The sequence below is a fragment of the Electrophorus electricus genome, chromosome 2, assembly GCF_013358815.1.
Source record: "Electrophorus electricus isolate fEleEle1 chromosome 2, fEleEle1.pri, whole genome shotgun sequence".
NCBI classification, from domain to species: domain Eukaryota; kingdom Metazoa; phylum Chordata; class Actinopteri; order Gymnotiformes; family Gymnotidae; genus Electrophorus; species Electrophorus electricus.
The window spans coordinates 15,864,442-15,885,776 of NC_049536.1; the positions used below are offsets into that span (position 1 = coordinate 15,864,442).

The 21,335-nt window shown below is 41.8% G+C and overlaps 1 protein-coding gene across 20 annotated transcripts in view; it reads left to right on the plus strand.

The window, feature by feature from the left end:
• Positions 1 to 21,335, plus strand: part of nrcama (neuronal cell adhesion molecule a) — a 53,119-nt gene that overhangs the window by 12,855 nt on the left and 18,929 nt on the right. For 9 of the 20 annotated variants that reach the window (XM_035521600.1, XM_035521603.1, XM_035521639.1 and 6 more), the window contains exons 2-11: positions 1,016 to 1,085; positions 15,719 to 15,904; positions 16,844 to 16,861; positions 17,257 to 17,362; positions 17,545 to 17,738; positions 18,046 to 18,168; positions 18,398 to 18,568; positions 19,151 to 19,210; positions 20,177 to 20,288; positions 20,399 to 20,583. In XM_035521600.1, the coding sequence (XP_035377493.1) occupies positions 15,811 to 15,904; positions 16,844 to 16,861; positions 17,257 to 17,362; positions 17,545 to 17,738; positions 18,046 to 18,168; positions 18,398 to 18,568; positions 19,151 to 19,210; positions 20,177 to 20,288; positions 20,399 to 20,583 (1,063 nt within the window). In that variant the 5' untranslated portion in view covers positions 1,016 to 1,085; positions 15,719 to 15,810. The remainder of the gene's footprint in view (positions 1 to 1,015; positions 1,086 to 15,718; positions 15,905 to 16,843; positions 16,862 to 17,256; positions 17,363 to 17,544; positions 17,739 to 18,045; positions 18,169 to 18,397; positions 18,569 to 19,150; positions 19,211 to 20,176; positions 20,289 to 20,398; positions 20,584 to 21,335) is intronic. The other 11 variants (XM_035521604.1, XM_035521674.1, XM_035521612.1 and 8 more) reach the window with 3 other exon arrangements.

The window sequence follows — 21,335 nt, forward strand, 5'->3', positions numbered from 1 at the left end:
ACACCCCCCTCTTCCAAATCTGGCATTCGCCCTGTCTCCATAGAAACGCCTCAGGTCAGCTTTAGCAAGGTGTGAGCCTGCGAGTGCATTTTCTAGCAGTCTCTCCATCTCTCTTTTTCTCAGTGTCTCTGAATATGTGTCTGGTTTGGGAGAGTGGGGGACCAAGGAGGAGGGATCTTGTCCGCTTGGTTCTTATATAGGAGCAGAAAATGAGACAATGTGTTCAGGAGCTCTGGAAGCTGTGGAGACCTTGTGATGTTTTTGCTAATGTGAAATTAATGTACGTGTCTCCGGGGAGCAGGCTAATATATGCGCGGTCACGAATCAGCACAGTGTGTATGTTTGTGTGTGTGTGTGTGTGTGTGTGTGTGTGTGTGTGTGTGTGTGTGTGTGTGTGAGTGTGTGTGTGTGCGCGTGTTCACATGTGTCTACATGTGCAAATCAAATCTGGTTCCTCAATCATTTTGTCTGTTAATTTAAGACAAATGTTTACATTGGCCACGAGAATGTCTGAAATCCCAGCAGGAATTCCAATATCTAATTACTGTGTGCACTCTCTATATGTTCTACATATATATTATATTATTTATATATATTTCTGTATTTATAAGTGAACACATTTCCTCATCACTGGCTCTCTCCTAGTCATCTGCTTTATTTTATTTTTGTTGCAATGTGATAAAACCTTTTTTTTTAATGATTTGGATGGGATCAGTGGTGCTGCTAGAATAAAAAGGTGGGTTAAAAGATTCATCTAAAATCTCAGGCACACATAGAGGCACTGGTGACTTACAGGCTCAGGATATTCCATTGAACAAGTGCATGTGTTGGAAAGCTGTCCCACATTGGCTGATGTATTTTCTCTTAGAATCATATGCTTGTGAATTCTTAAAGGATGTTAGGAGAATTAAATCTTTTATTTATTTTTTATTATTTTGGAATAATGCCAGCGGCACTAATTCTGAAATGAAAGGCTCTGTATCTCATTGACAGTGTGATATTTTTGTGTTTTCAGGTTTGAGATCCTGTAATTCACCAACTTGTAGGAGCTACAGAAGCAAGACCAAATTGAATCAATCAAGAAGGTAGGGCTGTTAGCTTGTACATTCTGGGTGTAAATCAAGGAGCTAATATTTAACCATGGCCTAACATGAAAGGGTGAGAAAGAGAGAGAATAGGTAATTATTGTAGAATAGTGTGTGGCTTTTAATTCTATTAAAATCTGCTTTCTTCTACATCTGTAAATCAAAAAGCTAACCAGATAAACATCCTTTCTATAGCCCTAGAAATTTAGCATATCAGATAAAAAAGTTAGATCTCTCACTATAAAGTACAAATACACTCTTTATATTATGTGTTGTTATTTGTTGGGGATGTTGAATAGATGCAAACCTGCCAGGTTTCTGGTTGAGCCGTGTTATGCTGTGTCTTCTCTGTATGTAAGATGCCCTGACACCTTGTAATGAGAACATTGCTAACCATCACTGCAGTGGTAGTTAGTCAGTTGCTTCAGTCTTGACGCATAGACTATGACACAAGGACATGAGTGTATGGGTGGGTGTGTGTGTGTGTGTTTTTGGCCTGCAGTTTTTTTTTTTCCCACTACAGATACTGTTTAACAGCACAGAGGCTCCGTATAAGTTCCTTATATCAATACCAATAGCACCTTTTATTATTTGACCTGACATTCCTGCACAGCTCCGGTCTGATTTAGATTTTGGGTCATTGTTGTCCATATGAAATTACTTTTGTTAAGTTGAGCAGTGTTTCTTACTTGTAGTTGCATAAGGTGAAATGTATCTATATTGGCAATTACTTTTATTACCAAGGGAAATAGAGCAATCTATTGTAAATGTTCATGCTTGTATTGGTACTGGCTTTTTCTACCCTCATAGAATCTTTTCTGTTCTAGCAAATTCTCTGTATTTCTCTTTCATGTAATCAGACAATCCAGAGGAGGATGGCCCTCCCCTATGAGTCTTGGTTCCTCTTAAGGTTTCTTTGCTCTAGAGAGTTTTTCCTTGCCACTGTTGCCCTTGGCTTGCTCACTGGGGGCTTGGACTCGGACATGTGTAAAGCTGCTTTGAGACATCAGCTGTTGTAAAAAGCACTATATAAATAAAATTGACTTGACTTGTGAGTCCCATTGAGGTTTGGTTCCTTTAGGTAGCTATGATCATCATAATCACTATCACCTACATCATCATAAACAGTTTTTAGTTCAAATTAGATCCCATATTCACTGATTAAAAAGCAAATATCTAGCTTTCCTGTCCTCCTGCAGTGCATGGTGTGAACCTGCCTCAGAAGCTTAAAAGCCCAGGTTAGACAAAGCTTTAAAGCTTCTGCTGACTTTGTTATTAGATCACCATAAGTGGGGTGTGCAAGAGAGCCTCACCTGTCAGCATATCCTATACAGCCCTCTTCTTTTTCCCTTAAAAAATTCTATGTATTTTCTGCACAGCATCTGGGACAGAGTTTTGCTTTTGAACACTCCCTGTTGGCTCACTTTCATTAAAATGTGGGATGCCCAAAGTCCCTGCACACACATGCTAAAAGCAATAATGATTTTTTTTTTTCTTCATACACTGCTGTATGTTTGTGTACTGTGTTTTTGTGACTAGATATAAGTATGTGGTATATAAGGATGGAAAACCATAAAACTAATTACACCTCTGTCCCAAGGCTACAGTAAAGAATGAAAATTCAACTGGCTTCAAAAAGCACCATGATGGCCACATTATGAAAAAGATGTAGCAAATAAAAGATGCTACCACAAAAGCAGAGCATTTTTGAGAAAGGCTGTAAAAACTGTCAGATTTTGGATGTAGCAAATTTCAGTGAGAAATTTCTGCACATGTAAATTTTGCCCTTAAATTCTCCACGAGGTTATGTCCAAATTGAGGTCCGAGAAAATGTTCTCCTCTTAGATTCCCTCCTGTGTTTCCTTTTGTTCTGACCTTTTCTGAGTTTCCGAGCTCCACCACCTGCCCCCGTTCTTGCCTGACCACGGCATATATAAGGCTGACTAGCTGTGAGCTCCAGGCCCTGCCCTCGAGGTGCTCTTCATGCTATGCAGTTTAGCATTTACTCCTCAAACCATTATTGTCTCGTTGAAGGATTCTCAAAACCACAGCCCGTTTTTTCTCAGCACTGTTGAGTGTTTTGGTGCTTTGGCTGGCCGGTTCTACTCAAGTTTGTGGCCAACCACACTGCTTCACTGTGACATTTAGTGCAAGCAAGTGGGGTGCTCTGATAGAACCATATTGGTATGCTTACTGGGGCTCAAGTCCCAATGCCAGGAGTGCATTATTCGCTTTGTGGACAGTGAGCACAGCACTGAAACTAAAGCTGGGATTTTTGCACTTTAGCACATAATGAAGTGTATAAACTATATTATCTCCTGTAACGAGAGCTTCAGTCAAGTGCTGCAAGTGAGGAGTTTAGCTGCTGTTTGGTCTCTGTTTCCAGTATGGTCATCTGTGTCTTTTAGACTGTACCTTTTCTGTTACTTAATTTTAACCGCAATGTTACAATACATCAAGTTCTCTTAGCCACTGACTTCAAAACAAGTAAATAATTCAGTCTGCTAAACTATATTTAATGTAAACGTAAATGTAAATGTATCTGATTATTTTAGAAAAGACACTTGACTTCATACTTGATTTCCACTGCATCCACTTGGTCTTCCACTTGCCTAAGAACATTGGAATTAGCACTGTCATCAGGTGACTGCTGGTTTGATCCCTGGAAATGCGAAGAGAGAGTCCAACAGAGCATCACTCTCTGGGTTGTTTTGATGTCCCCCCCCAATCCTCCAGCACAGTGCTAACCAATCTGATTGTCTGCTGGCCAGTGTAGGCGGAGCTGGAGGTTGGCTCTCTCCTCCAAGTTTGTTAAGCCATCCAGGGATGTTGCACTGGTGGCAGTTTGAAAAGATGCAGTGGCTGGCTACATGTGTATCAGAGGAAGCAGGTGCTAGCCTTCACCCACCTGGCTTGGATATATTGTGTGATAGGGGGAAAATTAGTAAACTAGTAGGTGGAATTGGAGATAGCTAACACCGGGAGAAAACTGAGGTGAATAAAAAAAAAGTTGGAATTTAGAGGAACCCAAACTACTGTGAACATTTCTCAACATTTCCAAATTATGGCAAATGTTGCTAGAAAGGAGAAAGGTTTAATACCCATGAATATACTTTTGTATCATAGCCATCTTCCATATAATCATCGAAAGATGCTCTATGGCAGGTTCTCAGTCTGGTCTTGGCAGGAGAAGCCTTGGACCTACCTCATGACAGCCACACAGGGGAAGTAATTGGCATTCATCTAAATGAAAGAAGTTAGCACTAGCAGAGACAAGGACCTTTTGTCACTCTGTTGTCCATGTGGTCCATGGCAACATATAAGTGTATGTGGAGGTGCTAAACAGCTACGTGGGCCTTTAGACAGCTACATGGGCCTTCAGACAGCTACGTGAGCTTTTAGTGAGATGTCCTTACTCAAAGGTAGCTCTTCCATTGGAGCATGCACTTTTCAAGCCGACTAATCCCATGTTACCCATATGTCTATGCTAAGTCTGTTTATGTCAGGTGTTATCAACTGGCAGCTGTTGTGTTTGTGAACTTTTCACAGAAAGAAGTTTCATTTTTATTTACCAGAATTATTACCAGACTTGGCTTACACTGCTGGTAAACACTGCAACACAACTGATGTGGCCCCACTGGGAGTCTGCTGATGGTCAGCAGACTTGCAAAGCCCAGGCGAGAAACAAAGCTCTCATACTGCAAACACCACTGGAGCAAGCAGGTCCTGCTAACCGTGCACAATCACACTCCCCGTCTTATGTGGAAAGCATTGAGCTCATGTATTTGGATAGGGTTGCTACGCTAAAGCCAGTCCCTGAAACACAGACACAACACAGACGCAATGTTTAGAAAGCTCTGATTTCCGGGCGAGCTGGTTGTACTGAAAATTGTTATTGACAGCATACCAGAGGACTTTGTAGAGCAGACCAGCTAGTGAAAAAGAAAACTGTTACAGGTGTATTCATTTGCAGTGCAGTGAAAATCGGATACATTTGTGTCGGCTTACTGGATATGAAATTCAGGCCCCTTTTCCTGTCATAAAGTCATGTCCTCCAAAATAGATAAAGTAAGCGCTTTGTTATGTTGAGTAACAGTGTAAGTGTAAGGCAATACTTGTTTTTGTTTGTCAAAAAAGTGCATGTAGGTAAATAATAGTCGCAGTAATGCTGGAATGCTGTATCGTTGCCTCTGTAACCCAGCTCTCTGGGATGCCAAACTGTAGCCTAAAAAGAGACATTTAATCAAGTGTGCTCATTTGCCCTGAAGACACTCAGTGCTTAGGTAAAGAATAGTTCTTTCTGGTCTGTTCCCAAGGACAGCGGAGAGCTCTCGAGCGGCTCTCTGTGCAGTGTCCATCCTCTTGGCACATTTACATTAAAATGACAGACGGGCCCACATGCCTTTTGTGTGCCTCTTCGTCTGTATTTGCGCATGTGAGAGAGGCCAACCGGGCCTGTCAGATGAGCATGTTGCCGTGGATACAGAGTGAAGGGGAAGTGCTGGGCTCGTCACTCGACCCCCGAGGCTTCGGCAGAGTGGAGGTGCTGTTGCAAGGAATGAAAGAACTCGTTTTTGCCCATGTGTTCCCATGTTTTCGTTCCCATGTGTTCGTTCCCATATGGACTCACCCAGTTGCTCATTAACAGTGTTTGGTCACTTAAGGGTTGTACCTTAGTAGAAATAAACTAAAGTGGTGAAAGTGTTTTAAAAAATGAGAAAGTCTATTTAAAAATAATAGAAAGAGCTTTTTTTTTTTCTTTAAAAAAAGAGAGAACATTAAAAGCTGTTCTGGATGCAATCACTTAAACCAGAGAGAACTCTTCCTGAATGGTACTCTGGGTTCTGTCTCAGGATTTGCCATTAGACAGGTAGTTAAAAGTGGCTGTTTTGGGTGTAGGTGTTAGTCACAGGTCTAAACCTCACTGATGGTACTGTCATCTTTGTAACTTTGGTTTTGTTAAGTTCATGTAGGTTTAGCAGCCCTGTACTTAATACTGGTCTATTGTATCTCTCTCTCTCTCTACATGTGTGCCTGCTAATAATTTGCCCATTGCATTCCAGAGGCTATGATATTTTCTTAGTAGCATACATGCACACATGTAGTTGTCCTTGTCTATTGTAAGAACTACTAGTGGTACTAATTCTACCACTACAATACTGACTGCATACAAAGTAAATACATGGGATTTATTTTGGGTCATAACAGCTAGTTGGTTATATGTCAGATATAACCCTTTTAATGATGGCATCAAACAACAGAAGTCATTTTGGCATGGAATCTCATGCACCTCTGTGCCAAACTGGACCAGTGTTTGTTTACACAGGCAAGTTAAGAAGCACACAAAACGTGGCGTGAGGCCTGTGTAATGGGACCAGATCAATGCAGGCCGGCTTTTAATTGAGTCTCACTACACTAGCAAAACTCTATTCAGATGTAAATCACACTAACCGTTTGCATATACCACTTTCAGTTAATGCAGGCATTATGTTGAGATAAATACATGGGCAGCTTGTCCTTTCATTAACCGTTATTTAAACACTTTAGAGATAAATTGAATAGAATAAAACAGGACTAGAACTACTACTTAAGTCAAAAGCATGAAGTCTCCCCTGCAGCCTGAGCAAACATGCACCGGCTGTCAGGATCTGATCTTGTAACTTTTCCAATATAAATTCCATATCACAACAATTCATGCTCACATGTTCACAGAAATTACAATGGCTTAGACATTTGGCCGTATAGCTATAAAGTGCATTTTAGTCTGTATCAGGGTATAGGACTCAGAAATGCCATGTTTCATCTGACAACCATGCCTCCTGGCACCTGGAGTCATCTAACAAAGCACCATGCTCGAGCCAACGCTGGCTACCCCAGGCAGGGTGTGCTGGTGTGGGGCTTCTTCCAGGCCTCATGGTCCTTCCCTCTGGCTTTGTACCCCAGAGGAGTAAGGAGCCTTGGCCACGTCGTGCTATGGTGATGAGCCAGGAAGGAAAGTGGCCCAATCGCCTGCAGAAGGGGAGCTCAAGAGGGATTTCGCTCACAGCCGCCATGCCCACGTAACGGAGTCGGCGCCACGGTCCAATGCATTGGCTTCCCTTTTACGGTCTCATATTTGTCAATCATAGTGTGACTCAGTCAAGATGATGTCGCCTCACTGACTCCCTAGATCATAAGAAGGAAAAGTTATTGGTGAGGGGGCAATTGACCTGATTGGTGGTAGCTGAGATGAAAGGTTACAAAGCTTAGCTGGGCCACTCCCAGTCCTTTAGGCTCATAGCTTTCTGACCATGTGTGTACCCCTTCACCCTCAACTATTTTGTGTTTGTGTGTGTGTGTGTGTGTGTGTGTGTGTGTGTGTGTGTGTGTGTGTGTGTCCTCCTGCAGTTTGTTTAGGACTTTATAGATCATGTAACGTAATGTACGACTGAACCAAAACCAAGTCTTTGCACTCTTATCAGAGTGTGTTAACAAAGGCATAAAATCATAGTGACATGGCATTCTTATTTTTAACATACTGTTGGGTTTACAATTATGTCTAACCAGTCCAGCAATTCAAAGGCATTTCCTGGGCATTCAAACCACTGAGCAATGCCAGCTTGTCTTTCACATAGCCTCACACTTTCATTACTGGTTTGCTCATTCAGTATAAACACAGCCTTCAGAAGGTGACTCACAGAGTTATTGCTGTTGTTGCTGCTGTTGTTGCTGTGTGTGTGTGTGTGTGTACTGAGTCTACCTCATGATACTTCTTTCTTGAAAGCTCCTTTATTGTGATTGGCAGAAGAACTTTTTTGGTCTGCCAAATAGTGCAAAATTAAGTCTTTTATCAGCTAACCTATTATGGTTCATATCTGTCTTGCAGCACCAGAGGTCAGGTCATGTGACCTGACATGTACAGTACTTAAATTAAGAGCAGTACATAAATTAAGTAGCAGTTTTGGGGAAGGGCATAATCCTTTCTTTCCCAGGTGTACATGCGCGCACACACAACACACACACACACACACACACCTTCACACAAGTCTTCCTTGATGCTTGAGGCCTACGTTTGGGGGTTTTCACCAAATTACACAAGTATAAATACATAGATGAGTGCAAATAGATGAGTGCAAAAGTGTGTGTGTGAGTGTGTTGGTGTGCGTGCACCAGTCTCTCTGTGTTGTTATTACTATACTATTATTTATTATAATAATGGTAGCATGAGCGTAGCATGGGAGTGTAGAATGGGACTAGGATAAGGCTTGGCTGTCTATACCACCTCTGGTGTGTGGTGCATGATGTATGGTGTATGGAGTGTGGGTGCCTCATTAATGGCTGATTTCAGGTGGCTCCATGAAGGCATGGAGGAATGTTCCGCTTTCTTGGACATCGTGAAGCATGAAGCAGAGTCATTAGTTCCTCACAAGGCATACACAAATCCTGCACACAACACACAAGCAAAATGCCAGGTGTTAGTGGAGTGATTTCTCAGTGGTCCCAAACAGCAGTTGTTTCTGTTTTTCCAACCCTGAAATGACTTTCTGTTAGTTTATTACACCTGCAGTTACAGGTGTCACTCCACCTACTGTTTGCCATTCTTGCTGTGGATGTGCATTCAGTGATGGTTCAAACAAGCCTCTTTTTGAGTGGGTTCTGCGTGAAAGCACTTTTATCCTTAGTCATTAGTGAGATAATGATATGCGAAGTTGAAGCCAGTCAGTTAGAACGATGCAATTTCCATCTGACCCACATTGGTGCCGCTAATCGACTTGTGATGCAAAAATCTAGCTCGAAATATGAGACGCTCCTTCCTTGCATAAATGAATTGGATCCTTTCACATAGCTGGACCTGGACACCAAATGTATTTTTTCATGCATGATGTTATTGCAAGTTTGTAATGTGCGGAATCTGCGACTCTACAGGTGGGCCATTGCTTAACATCATATAGAGTTTTAGATGGTTGAGTTAGCCCCTGCCATTCACTTTCATATGCTGACAAATACATTTTTCCCCTGCAGTCCACTTTGCATCAGGCCTTTGGTTCCATTGGGCCTAAATGCAGCAGTTGAGGCTTGTGATTTGCAGTTTTCATTTGAGTCAATGTCCTCCTTTTTTTCCCTTCAACAAAGGATTTAAGTTTCTCCTTCGAGAGCTAGAACACATACCCGTTGATCTAGCAACAGTAGAAAGGACTTATTATGTGGACCGAAATGAGAAAGTTGCTCCAACAGTGTCTGTTCTAGGTGACCTTCATGCAGCTGGGCCCTTTCAAGGTGGCGTATGACGATGGTGTGCAGGTATTTTTAGCGACACTGTTGCCACAATCCCTTTTTGTGATTAACGGTAAAAAGACCATGGTAGCGCACTATGACAGCGCTTTCCATGGTGAAGCCTAGACTTGGTGAACACCTGCTGTTCACCAGCATGTTCAGCAAGAACACCTGAGATGAAGAAAACTCTTGTGGTTTGTTAGTGGATGTGTTTCATGAGTAATCTCACAGCATACACTTTCGACAAGCAGCGCTTTTTATAAAAATGAAGCACAGAATGGAATTCAGCAATAGTGGTACTGGGGCCAAATGATTTCCAATGATTTCCAATGATTCCTCGTAGCATGCAGTTTAATTGTGTGACTATTAACCCTTGTAATGCCTTCATTTACTGCATACTCCCCTTGTCCTCAGAGTCAGAAATGACACACCTTCACCATGTCTCTGTGACCGCCTGAGTTCAGCAGGGCGTGGAGCAGGACGCACGGACCCCCTCGACGTTGAAAGACATTTAATGACTTAAAACATACAAGACAATGATGGCACTCATACAAAACATTAATGGTGAACATTATTACATTAACAACGTGAACATTAATAATGATGACAAAGGCTAAGCAACAGTAACTTTGATTATACAAATTATTAATGCTTACAACAACACCTACACCGACAGTGACCCACACCGAGGCACACACTAACTGGGGTTTAAATACACAGACAAACACATAACGATAAACCCCATGCAGGTGTGTGTCCTTATGGAGGGCATGGCCACAAATAGACATGGTTCCCCCTGCACACAGCGGGCTGTACCACGTGACTCGTGGGGGGGAGCGTTCCATGACAGTCTTTATTGTCATGGGACGCTCCACCCCCCATAAGTCACGTGGTATGGCCTGTCGTGTGCATGGGGGTTCACCCTTGTATGGGGTTAATCGTTAGTGTTTTGTCAGTCTATTTAAACCCCTGTCAGTGCATCCCTCACTGTTGGTCATTGTTTGTTTGTCAGTGTAATGTTAGTATCCATGTTAGTGTAGCCCATGTTATCGTTAGCGTTGTGTGTTTATGTTCGCTGTTACTGTTATGTGTGAGTGCCACTATTGTCTTACATGTTTAAATGTCATTAAATGCTGCACAAAGTTGAGGGAATCTGTGTGTTCTGTTCCGCTCCCTGCGGCACTCGGGCAACGTTACAGAATGACCAACCACCACAGGATGCCAGATCCCTCGGCTAGCGACGGACTTCCTTACAGGAGGTACGTAGGCACCCCCGCCGGGATCCCAGGATATTGGGGAGAGGACCATGACCGGTGTCTGTGTCCACTCTAGCTATCGAGCTTGAGTCAAGGAGGACCGATGTGCCCCACGACAACCGTAAAGAGCGCGGTTGGGTCGAGCCAGCGGGATCTGCAGAGGGGTCTGTCCAAAGCCTCGGTAGGCAAACCGCGTCTGGGGCACTCCTAGAGCGGCTGGGAGAAGGAGGACTATTCGGGGGAGGAGCACGGCCGGAACCGGGGCGAACGTGCAACCTGCATGTCTGTCGAGGCTGGGGACACATTTACAGTTCCTGTGGTGACAGCAGCTGCTGCAGCACAGTGCCTGAAGTGTTTTTGTGAAGGCGCGTCTGTTTGTGTATATGTGCGCCTTTTGTGTGTTTAGGCGAATTATGTTACAAGGAGCATACCAGACTGCCCTGAGGGAAGCAGGGATTCTGCCATCCTCCCTTCGGTCAAGAAGTCTCCTGGGCTTTTGTGCTCCTAGCCCGCCTAATGTTGGGTGGGCACCAGGCAAAGCCGTGCTTTATATGTCTACAGGGTGGCCTGGGGCTCGCAGTCCTGGAGAGGACGCGTTGGGAGCCGCGCCTCATGGGAGGAGGTTCTGTCACGGGACGCTTCCCCATATGTCACATGGTCTGGCCTGCTGTGTGCAAGCCATACAACGTTTGTAGCCACACAACCGTGTTTGTAGCCACATCCCCATGATGGCACGCACCTTGCCGCGCCCTGTGGCACTCGGGCAACGTTACATTTATGACATCTGATTTTTATCTAATTTTTTTCATTACATCAATTTAAGCAGAACAAACTACTGTCACACATGAAAAACTTAGTCATTATTATAACATTTTTTAAACTAAATTATTTAAGTAAAAGACAATACATTTAAGCAAAAGACAATATATTCATAACATTTATTGAATCAGAATCTGCTATAAGCCTAGCAGATGCATAAACAATTATCACATCAAATTTACTGAACCACTGAAAATTGAGAGCAAAAACATAAACATTCAGGTAAATGCAGCATATTATTTTTGGAGTATTCTGTACATGTAAAGCAGTATGTCAGTTTATGCACATGGGCATTGTACTTTTGTATTTTTGATTTTTGCAGCACACTGTGTTTGTTTTACTGTCCTTCCTTGGGGGACAGATTTGGCATCTTTCTTTCACCTGCCCTGGCTAAATCCTCAGGTGGATCAGGAGCAGATTCAGCCCCTTGAATACCTCTCACAATTGTTGCAAAGGCTACTGTGTGGGGGTTACTAGGGGTTACTAGTGCCTTTCCTAGCTGCTCCAGGAACACCCTCCTTTTGTTAAGATTACCAGGCATCCAGGTAGGGTTGAGCTCATTCCAGATACATTGTAAGCAGACACATCAATAATGTGGGCAGTCCTCTGCCTGCAACCGTATGTTCCATTCACCTTGTCCATGTTGTTTACACCTCCTTTGCTTTGCTAGTAGTCCAGTATAATAACTGACTTCCTGTTTTCACAATGGCTGGTCTTAGCATCCTTGTGCAGTGCACTCATGAGGACCACATTTTTGTTACTCTTTGGGTAATAAGAATCAAACATGGTAGTTGGGGGAAAGGTTGCTCTCTGCTTTGTTGTAAGGAGTGCAGCAGGGAGTTCAGACTTGTTCTATCTAATCTTGCCTACTATGGTTATCTTCTTCTTCAGTAGTGTGTGTGTGTGTGTGTGTGTATGTGTATGTGTGTATATATATATATATATATATATATATATATATATATATATATATATATATATATATATATATATATATATATATATATATAAAGATAAAAAGGTTGTAAAAATATGTAGCGTTGAGCGGTAAGGAAAAATGAGTTGAGCGATAAGGAGGTGGACGCGAATCCAGAGTTGTAGTCACTAGAATAGTCCAGGGTCAAGAAGACAACATGGAGAGTCTGGGAATACATCGTAAACACAAACTCAAGGCAACGGAAAAGGGAAGCAGGTTATACCAAACAGGCTAGGAATCACACAGAGGCTAGAATAAACAAAGCCTAGAATTAATGCAAAGATAGGATTAACATACAGATAGAGAAACCTCAAAGCTTGGAAATGAACAAAGGCTAGGATTAACACAAACAGCAACTAGGCTTTAAGACAGACTAGGAATCACACACAGAGGCTTTGATTCACAGGCATGCAGGTTGATGGCATCCAAGTTCTTCCAGTCTTCTCCATACTTGCGGAAACCCTGCATATTTGTCATTTAAAGGATGATTTTTTCAGTGGCTGGAGTAATAGAGACAGAACGTTGACCTTGGCATTGAACATAGCTAATCTTTTTGGCTCTGGAGTCATCTTCATTATATTGTGTGCTGCCAGCCTGCCCTGATTGGCAAAGCGTGATGAGGAACATTTAAGTGTGTTCTTTGACAAAAATGTCTCTCTTATCTTGATGGTCTTCAGGGAGTTCTTCCTCATCTGAAGATGAATCATCATGATCAGGATTATATTTCTCATCATCTTCTTCAGATATCTCTTCTTCCTAGCTTCTATTATGATTTTGTTCCTCTTGTACATCTTCTGACCTCAGCAAGTCAAGGACCTGTTGGATATTGTATTGTATGTTTTCAGCAGAGAGAAAATGGGGTCCTGATATAAGTGGTGCCTTTTATAGAAATATGACAACCACCCCTATTACCCATGTCATGTGAGAAAACAATGCTCTCCCAACGAGTAACGCTTTTACTTTGTGAGCATTACAAGTTCAAAAGCACAAAAGGTATGTGTTTCTCATGGGGAAAAATATGTGTTCCCACAAGAAGCAGGGTCAGGTGTGAAGCTCGGGGATGGATAATACTGTAAATTGACAGGAAAGGTTTTTTTATTGAAGCATGTATAATTATCTTTGTTATTTTCTCTTTCTCTCCCTTCCTCCATTTTCTCTCTTTCTCTGTGTGTATGAAATGTTTTTGAAATAATATCAGTAGAATGTTTTATATTCATAGTGTTTTCATGCTGTTTAGTTGCTACAAATAATTTAATAATGCTTCAATTTACCTATAAATCATTTAATAACTACTGGGTCAAAAATTACCTGAAGACATTTGATCATTTCGGGAAAAGACATTTCATGCAGATAAAAAAGTAACAGATGAAAGTCAGAACACGAGGGTTAAATGAGCAGCAGTGTTTCCTTTGTGCTCTATGGATCTTCAATGTTAACTACACTGACATAAGGCGAGTCCCCACCTTCAGTTCAAGGCCAACTCAGCATGCTCTCAGTCCCTGATGTGTTTGAAGAGCTCTGTGTCATGTTCTCTCTCTCTCGCTCTCTCGCGCTTGCCCTCGCTCTCTCTCCCCCTGTCTGTCTGTCTGAGAGTCAAGGCTGTAGATCTTGTGAATTATGCAAAGTGAGAGATGTTTACCTGGCGCAGCTTTCTAAGCATCAGAGATGGTCACTCTAAGTCTGCTTTGCATGGTCATCCCACGGAGCGTTAGTCTGCACCCACCTCTGATAATCCATATTTGTTTTTTCATGTGCTTTTCTGAATGTTAGCTGCCCAAACACTCTATAAGGAAACAATAAATGCTGCAAAGAGTCATGCCTTAATGAAAGAAGAAGCATAAATTTCAACTCTGATAAACCTACTTTGCATCGTTCTCACTGTGGCATTAGCTTATGATTTCTCACTCCTTCTGGAGTTATAACCAAAGTATTAAAAAACCTCTGATCATGGAGTTTCACTGCTAGTCAAAGCATTTAAAACCAAATGAATGAAATGAAACCTGATGAATTCAGAGCTTTTATGTTACAAGGGCTACTGTGTTGCTTTTTTCTATCTTCTGTGCCGCTGAAGAGCCTGACAGCGGTCCTGCTTAATTTGTACTCTCAGTGTATGATCCATATGCCAGCATCAAGCGGGTTGACATCACAACAGCACCCTGTCTTCTGTCTTATCATGCTCACACACATACGTGTGCATGCCTTGTTGGGCCAGGCCAGTACACACTGCTCCTGGCTCGAAGCAATACAGTGTTACAGATTTCAGCTCTTTATTTCTCTGGTGACAGGATCAAATCAGCTTCAACAAAAGCAATGTGAATCCTCAGATCAGAGCCTTAAGCATTTCCTTTGCTAAAGAGTAAGCACATGAAACTTCACAGGTTACTAGCTGGCAGCCAGCATAAAGTCAAAGGCAAAGAAATTTATTGATGTAGTTCTTTGTACAATGACTGTTGTCAAAAAGCAGCATTACATATGTCCAAATCCCCAGTAAGCAAGCCAAGGCGAGGAAAGCAGTGGTGAGGAAAAACTCCCTGAGAGCATGAGGAAGAAATCTTGAGAGGAACCAAGAATCAAAACTGGGTCCCATCCTCCTCTGGTTGACACCGAACACCACAACAGCAACAATATAAACAATAAAGGACAAAATATATAATAAGAACAATTACTGAGGCAGAGTGCATAGAGTGTTCTTAAAATGTTACAGTAGTTATGTTTAACATAATTATAAAAACTGCAAACAGTAGCCTCATAGTTGTTTGGTGTAAACATATTATGGTGCTTGTACATTATTTAATTCAGTTCATAATTCCCTTTGGTCATTTATCAATGTGAAAAGCATCAGGTATTAAAACTGTAATGCTAATTAAACTTGTGCGAGATCCTGACAGCTAAAATTCTTTTACAGTGGCCTCGAGTATGGCCTAAAAATTATGGCAATTTTTCTAATATTCTTAAAATGATGTATACCACTATATTGCTAAAATTATCATCATGAAAGATCTATAGAACATGCAATTGTGCTTTGTGAAAAATCCTGTCTGCAAAAGAGCAAAGCAGGGGAAGCTTTGTGTTTAGAATTTTAGTCATCACACATAAAAGAGCTTTTATCTAATTATTGAGTTGATTTTTTAAATCTTTATTTAAAATTGACTAGATAATATTCAGGCTAAGCAAAGGAACAGCATATGATGCAATTGAAGACCCAACTACAGTTTGGGTTGACAACAATGGTCAACAGTGTATACTTTTTGTCATCTACTACACAATTATACCTCTCTCTCTCTCTCTCTCTCTCTCTCTCTCTCTCTCTCTCTCTCCCCCTCCCTCAGGTGTGTTGTGGATGTCCTGTATGTCTGAACACTAACTCTGAGTGTGAGCTTTGACCAAAAAGGGGAAGGATTTCCCTGTGACACACCCTGCCATGAACAGGAAGAGGAAATACGCACTCTGTGGAGGAGTGGTGATGGTGCTGCTGCTGGGTCACATGACCACTGCCTTAGAAGTGCCTCTGGACTGTAAGTGTGTTGTGACCATGTACATGTCACTTTTTAGTCTCTGAAGTGATTACTGTGGTGTAATTCACATTTATGACTTCAATAGCTGTAAATATACTTGTGGACTTGTTGACCGGTCACTGTCAAGATTATTGTGATTTTAGATAAAGTAATCTTAAAGTAGACTATGCATAATATCAATATGTTCAGATTTTCTTTGTTAGAGTATTCCTCATATGAGATAAAATCAGATGCACTTCACTCAGCAGTCTCTATAGTACAATTTGAAGAACTTACAGCCAAGATCTTATTACTATTTATTTCAGTGAAGACAGTGTCAAGTGTCTTTTATTTGAGTCATTGTTAACTGTTTGGAACTTCCCTGTTATGTATCCTGAGCCACTTGGTTTATTCAGCATCAGTACTGCTTAAGCTTAAGGACTTGAATACTGCTCACCTGCTCCAGCTCTCTCTCTCTCTCTCTCTCTCTCTCTCTCTCTCTCTCTCTCTCTCTCTCTCTCTCTCTCTCTCTCTCTCTCTCTCTCTCTCTGTCCACTAAAGAACTGCACTACTCACCAAACATGATTTAATGCCAGCTATAATATGATTCTTCTAAAATGTGTATCAGTAATACTGTCTTATGTCTATTAAATCCATTCCAAATGAAACAATAACATAACAACCTTAACCAAATAATAGAGATAAATAGAAATAATTTAATTAGATGACATTTGTTTGTATTATAAGGCTTGGTAAATATTTGTATTAAGACTACGATATGCACCTAGTTTACAACCTCATATACATTTCCTAAGCATGTTTACAGTTGCAGTACAGCTGTAAAATGGCTTGGCTGCTTTTTAGTGCTTTGTAGGAAACTGTAGTCTCTCCTTTTCTTGACACTAATGCCCATTGTCTTACTTTCCGCTCACCTATTTTCTGATTCGTTCGGACCTAAAGCTAAATTTCTGGAGGGATGTAAGTTAGGGCACATTCTGTGGGATGGTTGTTGTGTAATTCCTTCACTTGACTCGACTGCAGTGGTTGTGAATTTGCATGCTGCTGTAGTGCTTCACATGTTTCCTTCCACACTTTTTTGCATCATGAATAATTGCCTACTTGCTTATGAACAACAGGAAAACAAATGGAAAACTGCATTTCTTTCAGATTTTTTTTTATCATATGCTGTATGCACTTTGGCCGTTTGTCCTTCTTGTTTTCCTGTAGTCACGTGGGCATGAAGGAAGATGCATGCTGTGGTTCTTGCTGTTTTCTGCTGTATTATATTCTGCAAGTGTGCTACTTCTGTGTGGAATGTGCCACTGTGTAGATAGGTGTGTATGTCTACGATGACACTTAAATCTCCTTTTCAGTACCACAACCTCCCACCATAACCCACCAGTCCCCCAAGGATTACATCATTGACCCACGGGAAAACATTGTCATCCACTGTGAAGCGAAGGGGAAGCCACATCCGAGGTGGGTGTCACTTGGATTCACATGGCTTGTCACATGCCATCATACCACCTTTTTTGATCACTGTGCACACTGCTGGGAGCTGTCACTCAGCACCGACTACACCACTGTTTCTGAGCTGTGGATGTACAATTGGTCAGAGGTATGCGTGGGTTTCTTGAAACTCCACTGCTCTCACCACACAGCTTCTCGTGGACACGCAACGGCACTCATTTTGACATGGACAAAGACCCGAAAGTGACCATGAATCCAAACTCAGGCACGCTGGTTATCGACACCAGCGGCGAGAAAGCTGAAGTGTACGAGGGCGTGTACCAGTGCACAGCACGGAATCAGCATGGCACTGCTGTGTCCAACAACATCGTCATACGGCAGTCTAGTAAGCACCCCTTCTCTCTGACAGTCTCACAACACAACCAATAACCTGCATGAATAAGCACAATCTTAATCCTTAACTTATTAATGTCAGTGCTGGGTATGTAAATCAGAATTCCTCATGTGTGTGATAACAGAAACAGAAAAGTAAATGTGACCTGCCAGAAGCTTATATGGCTTCACTCAGTGTGTGTGTGTGTTTGTGTGTGTGAGAGAGAGAGAGAGAGAGAGAGAGAGAGAGAGAGAGAGCGAGCAAGCGAGAGAGCGAACAAGCCCCCTGGTTTGGATCTCTTCACATTTATGTTTCACAGAGTCCCCCTTGTGGTCGAAGGAGAGAAATGAGCCAATCACAGTACAGGTGGGTGTGTCTCTGGTTCTGCATTGCAGACCCCCAGCTGGACTCCCCCCACCCATCATCTTCTGGATGGACAACAGTGAGTCCTGAGATGACACTCGGCTCATGCTAATCTTGAAGTGCTTAGTCATAAGTCCTCTGAATGATTGCGTCTCTCTGTTACTTATTTATGACATCACTCTTTTTTAGATATAACCTGTGCATGAAGGACATAATAATAATAATTATTATATTATTATCATTATTATTATTATCAGTAGTTGTTAAAAGTTTCCCACATCATTCTCCATGTCTCCTCCCTTGGCCAGACTTCCAGAGGCTGCCCCAAAACAGCCGCGTGTCTCAGGCGCTGAACGGAGACCTGTACTTCTCCAACGTGCTGCCAGAGGACACCAGGAGTGACTACATCTGCTACGCTCGCTTCCCCCACACGCAAACCATCCAGCAGAAGCAGCCTATCACGGTGACCGTGCTGGATGGTGAGGCTTTCCACCCTCCTGTCGCCACCTCCCCTTCCCCTTTCCAGCAACCTGTCCAGTTTTATTCAGAGGAAATAAAGTTCCAAGAGGGAATCTATTTCGCTAATTCGCTAGTTTCTTAGCTGAGCATTTCTTCTGGATGATACGATAATATGATATTTGCACTCTGATCTGAAATAATGTCTGTCTCCTTAACTGGTGGGACTTAAATGGACTGGACCTTAGACTCTACACTGTGGGAGTGTGGGTAATGTGGTGTGGCGCGCTGTGGTCGTGAGCCCCACTGCCTCATGCCAAACTTAGCGGCGTCATTCCCACCAACTGTTATTAAATCCTGCTAGTTATGTGCTCCTGAAGCTTACTTGGTAGAGAAGGTAGTACAAGGTACTAGTAAAACGAAAGTCATGGGTTGGATTCCCAAGGGACCACACATACTGTAATACTGTATGTCTGCCAATTGCTATAAATGTCAATCCCTTTTAAGTCATTATTTAAGTATCTTTTTTTTTTTCTGTGATCAAGAGAGAGTGTTGTTGTGTTCTTGTAGCACTGCTTGTTTTTGACTTTTTTGTTGTATTCCAGTTGATACAATGAATGAGACAGTCTTGGCAGCTTATTTGAATGACACTGATATTTTGGGTGGTGAGTTTGAGTAGACCTTATCCAAGTGAACCCTACCTACCCCTGTAGTTCCACTTAACCAGTAATATAACATGCACCCTGTCTCTACCAGTTCTACCAGCAGCTCACACTTCACATCATCCAGCTGACATTTCATCCACTTAGCATTAATACCATGTCACCCCCTCTACTATCCACCTTTTAAATCAAATGTATAAAAACAGGATGAAAAAGAGGCTGATGCTGACATTACATATCTAGTTTGCACTGTGCATCTAAAAATGTTTAAAATATTTATACAAATTGAACAATAATTAATTGCTGAAGTCTGTGATGGCAGTAAGCAGTCCTTTTTCATCTGTCAGTGTTTTTTTAGTCAATGTTAATGTAACCATCTCTATTATACATGATGTACTGTATTTATGAAAAGTACAGATTTAACTAACCACTTAGCTTGTCTGTATCTTTACAAACAAGGAAGTGTACTTAATTTAACCACTGAAGCAAATGTTCATATAAGAAACGTGACATTATTCTTATAGATCTTTCCTATTTATCTTGATTTCTTTCTCTTAATCCTTCGATTCTCTTTTTAAATCCAATCTAAAAAGATGCAATGGAAGGATATTGCCATCCACTCAGAAGTCATTGCTAATGCTGTGAGAGGTTCACTTTGTACATATAAGGTGAAGGTCGTAATATAATTCAGTTTATCTCATTAATATCTTGCAGGTTCTGAAGAAAAGCTAAAGAAATGAAGCAATGTCTGTAACATTGCACTGAAGTTCAGCCATCTTATAGGGCCAGCACAGAGTCCTTCAGTTGTACACCAGTATCATAGCAGTGAATGTTTACATTATAGTGAAAGTTCTTTCTTCTTTTCTGTGTTGGTGTACCGACCCTAGTCACCACTTGACTGGTTGCTCATTCTGACCATGGCAAATCCCTGTTTGGCTTGCATCTAACTATGGCTACTCCTTGTTTCAGACCGGCTGGCCATGGAGCGCCCGCCCTCCTTTATGTACCCATCAGGAGCAAACAGCACCACCCAGGTACTACGGGGAGAAACTCTGGAGCTGGAGTGCATTGCCGATGGGCTGTGAGTATCTAGAAGCAGAGGCTGCTGAACCATGCTACTGGGAAACCCAAACTGTGAGACATTTACTCATTGCCTTGCTTATTTATTGAATCACTTCTTTGCTGTCTCAGTCCAACGCCAGAAATCTCCTGGGCCAAGGACAGTGGTGACCTGCCCAAAGAGCGCTTGTCCTTTTTGAACTTCCAGAAGACTCTGAGGATCAGCGAGGTGACTGAGGCGGATGGTGGAGATTATCGCTGCCTGGCCAGGAACCATCTGGACAGCACTAATCACACCATCACCGTGGTGGTCAAAGGTCTGGTCTCATTTGCACATTCTTAAATATCCAAATTACTTGACTTGGCAACACTAACTGTCTGTAAATAGAAAACAATCATTCAAATATAAATGTAGGCAGCAACTGAGTATCTTACTTGGGACTGTTCATACCATGTTTGGACTATTTAATTTTTTTATTTTAAGTATTTATTTAGTTCTTGTTTGGTGAAATGATCTCACTGCAGTGAAAGATAATTTGGCATCCTCCAAACATGTATTGCATCTGTAACGTTGGGATGCAAGGAAGGATGCTGGCGCAAACTGTTGTTCAAACAGCACTGATGTTTATTAACACAAAAAGAACAAAATGTAAACACAAAGAATGACACCAAGCTAGCAGTCAAAACACAATAGACGGTTAAACAAAACTGAGCAGAGTGAACACCAGAGGAGCGTGTAAAACACAGGGTCAAACATCACCAATGGATAATAATCAAACAGGACTCTAAATACACACTAACAAGGAGGATATCTAAATACAATGACACAAGACCATTTAACAAGGTTGGGGTGTGGTGATGGACACACACACATGCACACACCAACATGGGGAGCAGTCTAGGAAAAGGGGGCTGTGCCGCGACAGCATCTAGTTAATTTTGATTTGCAGACATTTCCTATACATATCTACACTAGCTTGTAATGATTATTTGCACTTCAAGAAAACTTATTGGTGATGGTATCCATGTTACATCAGACACTGATTTGGAATTAAATTAAAATAATATT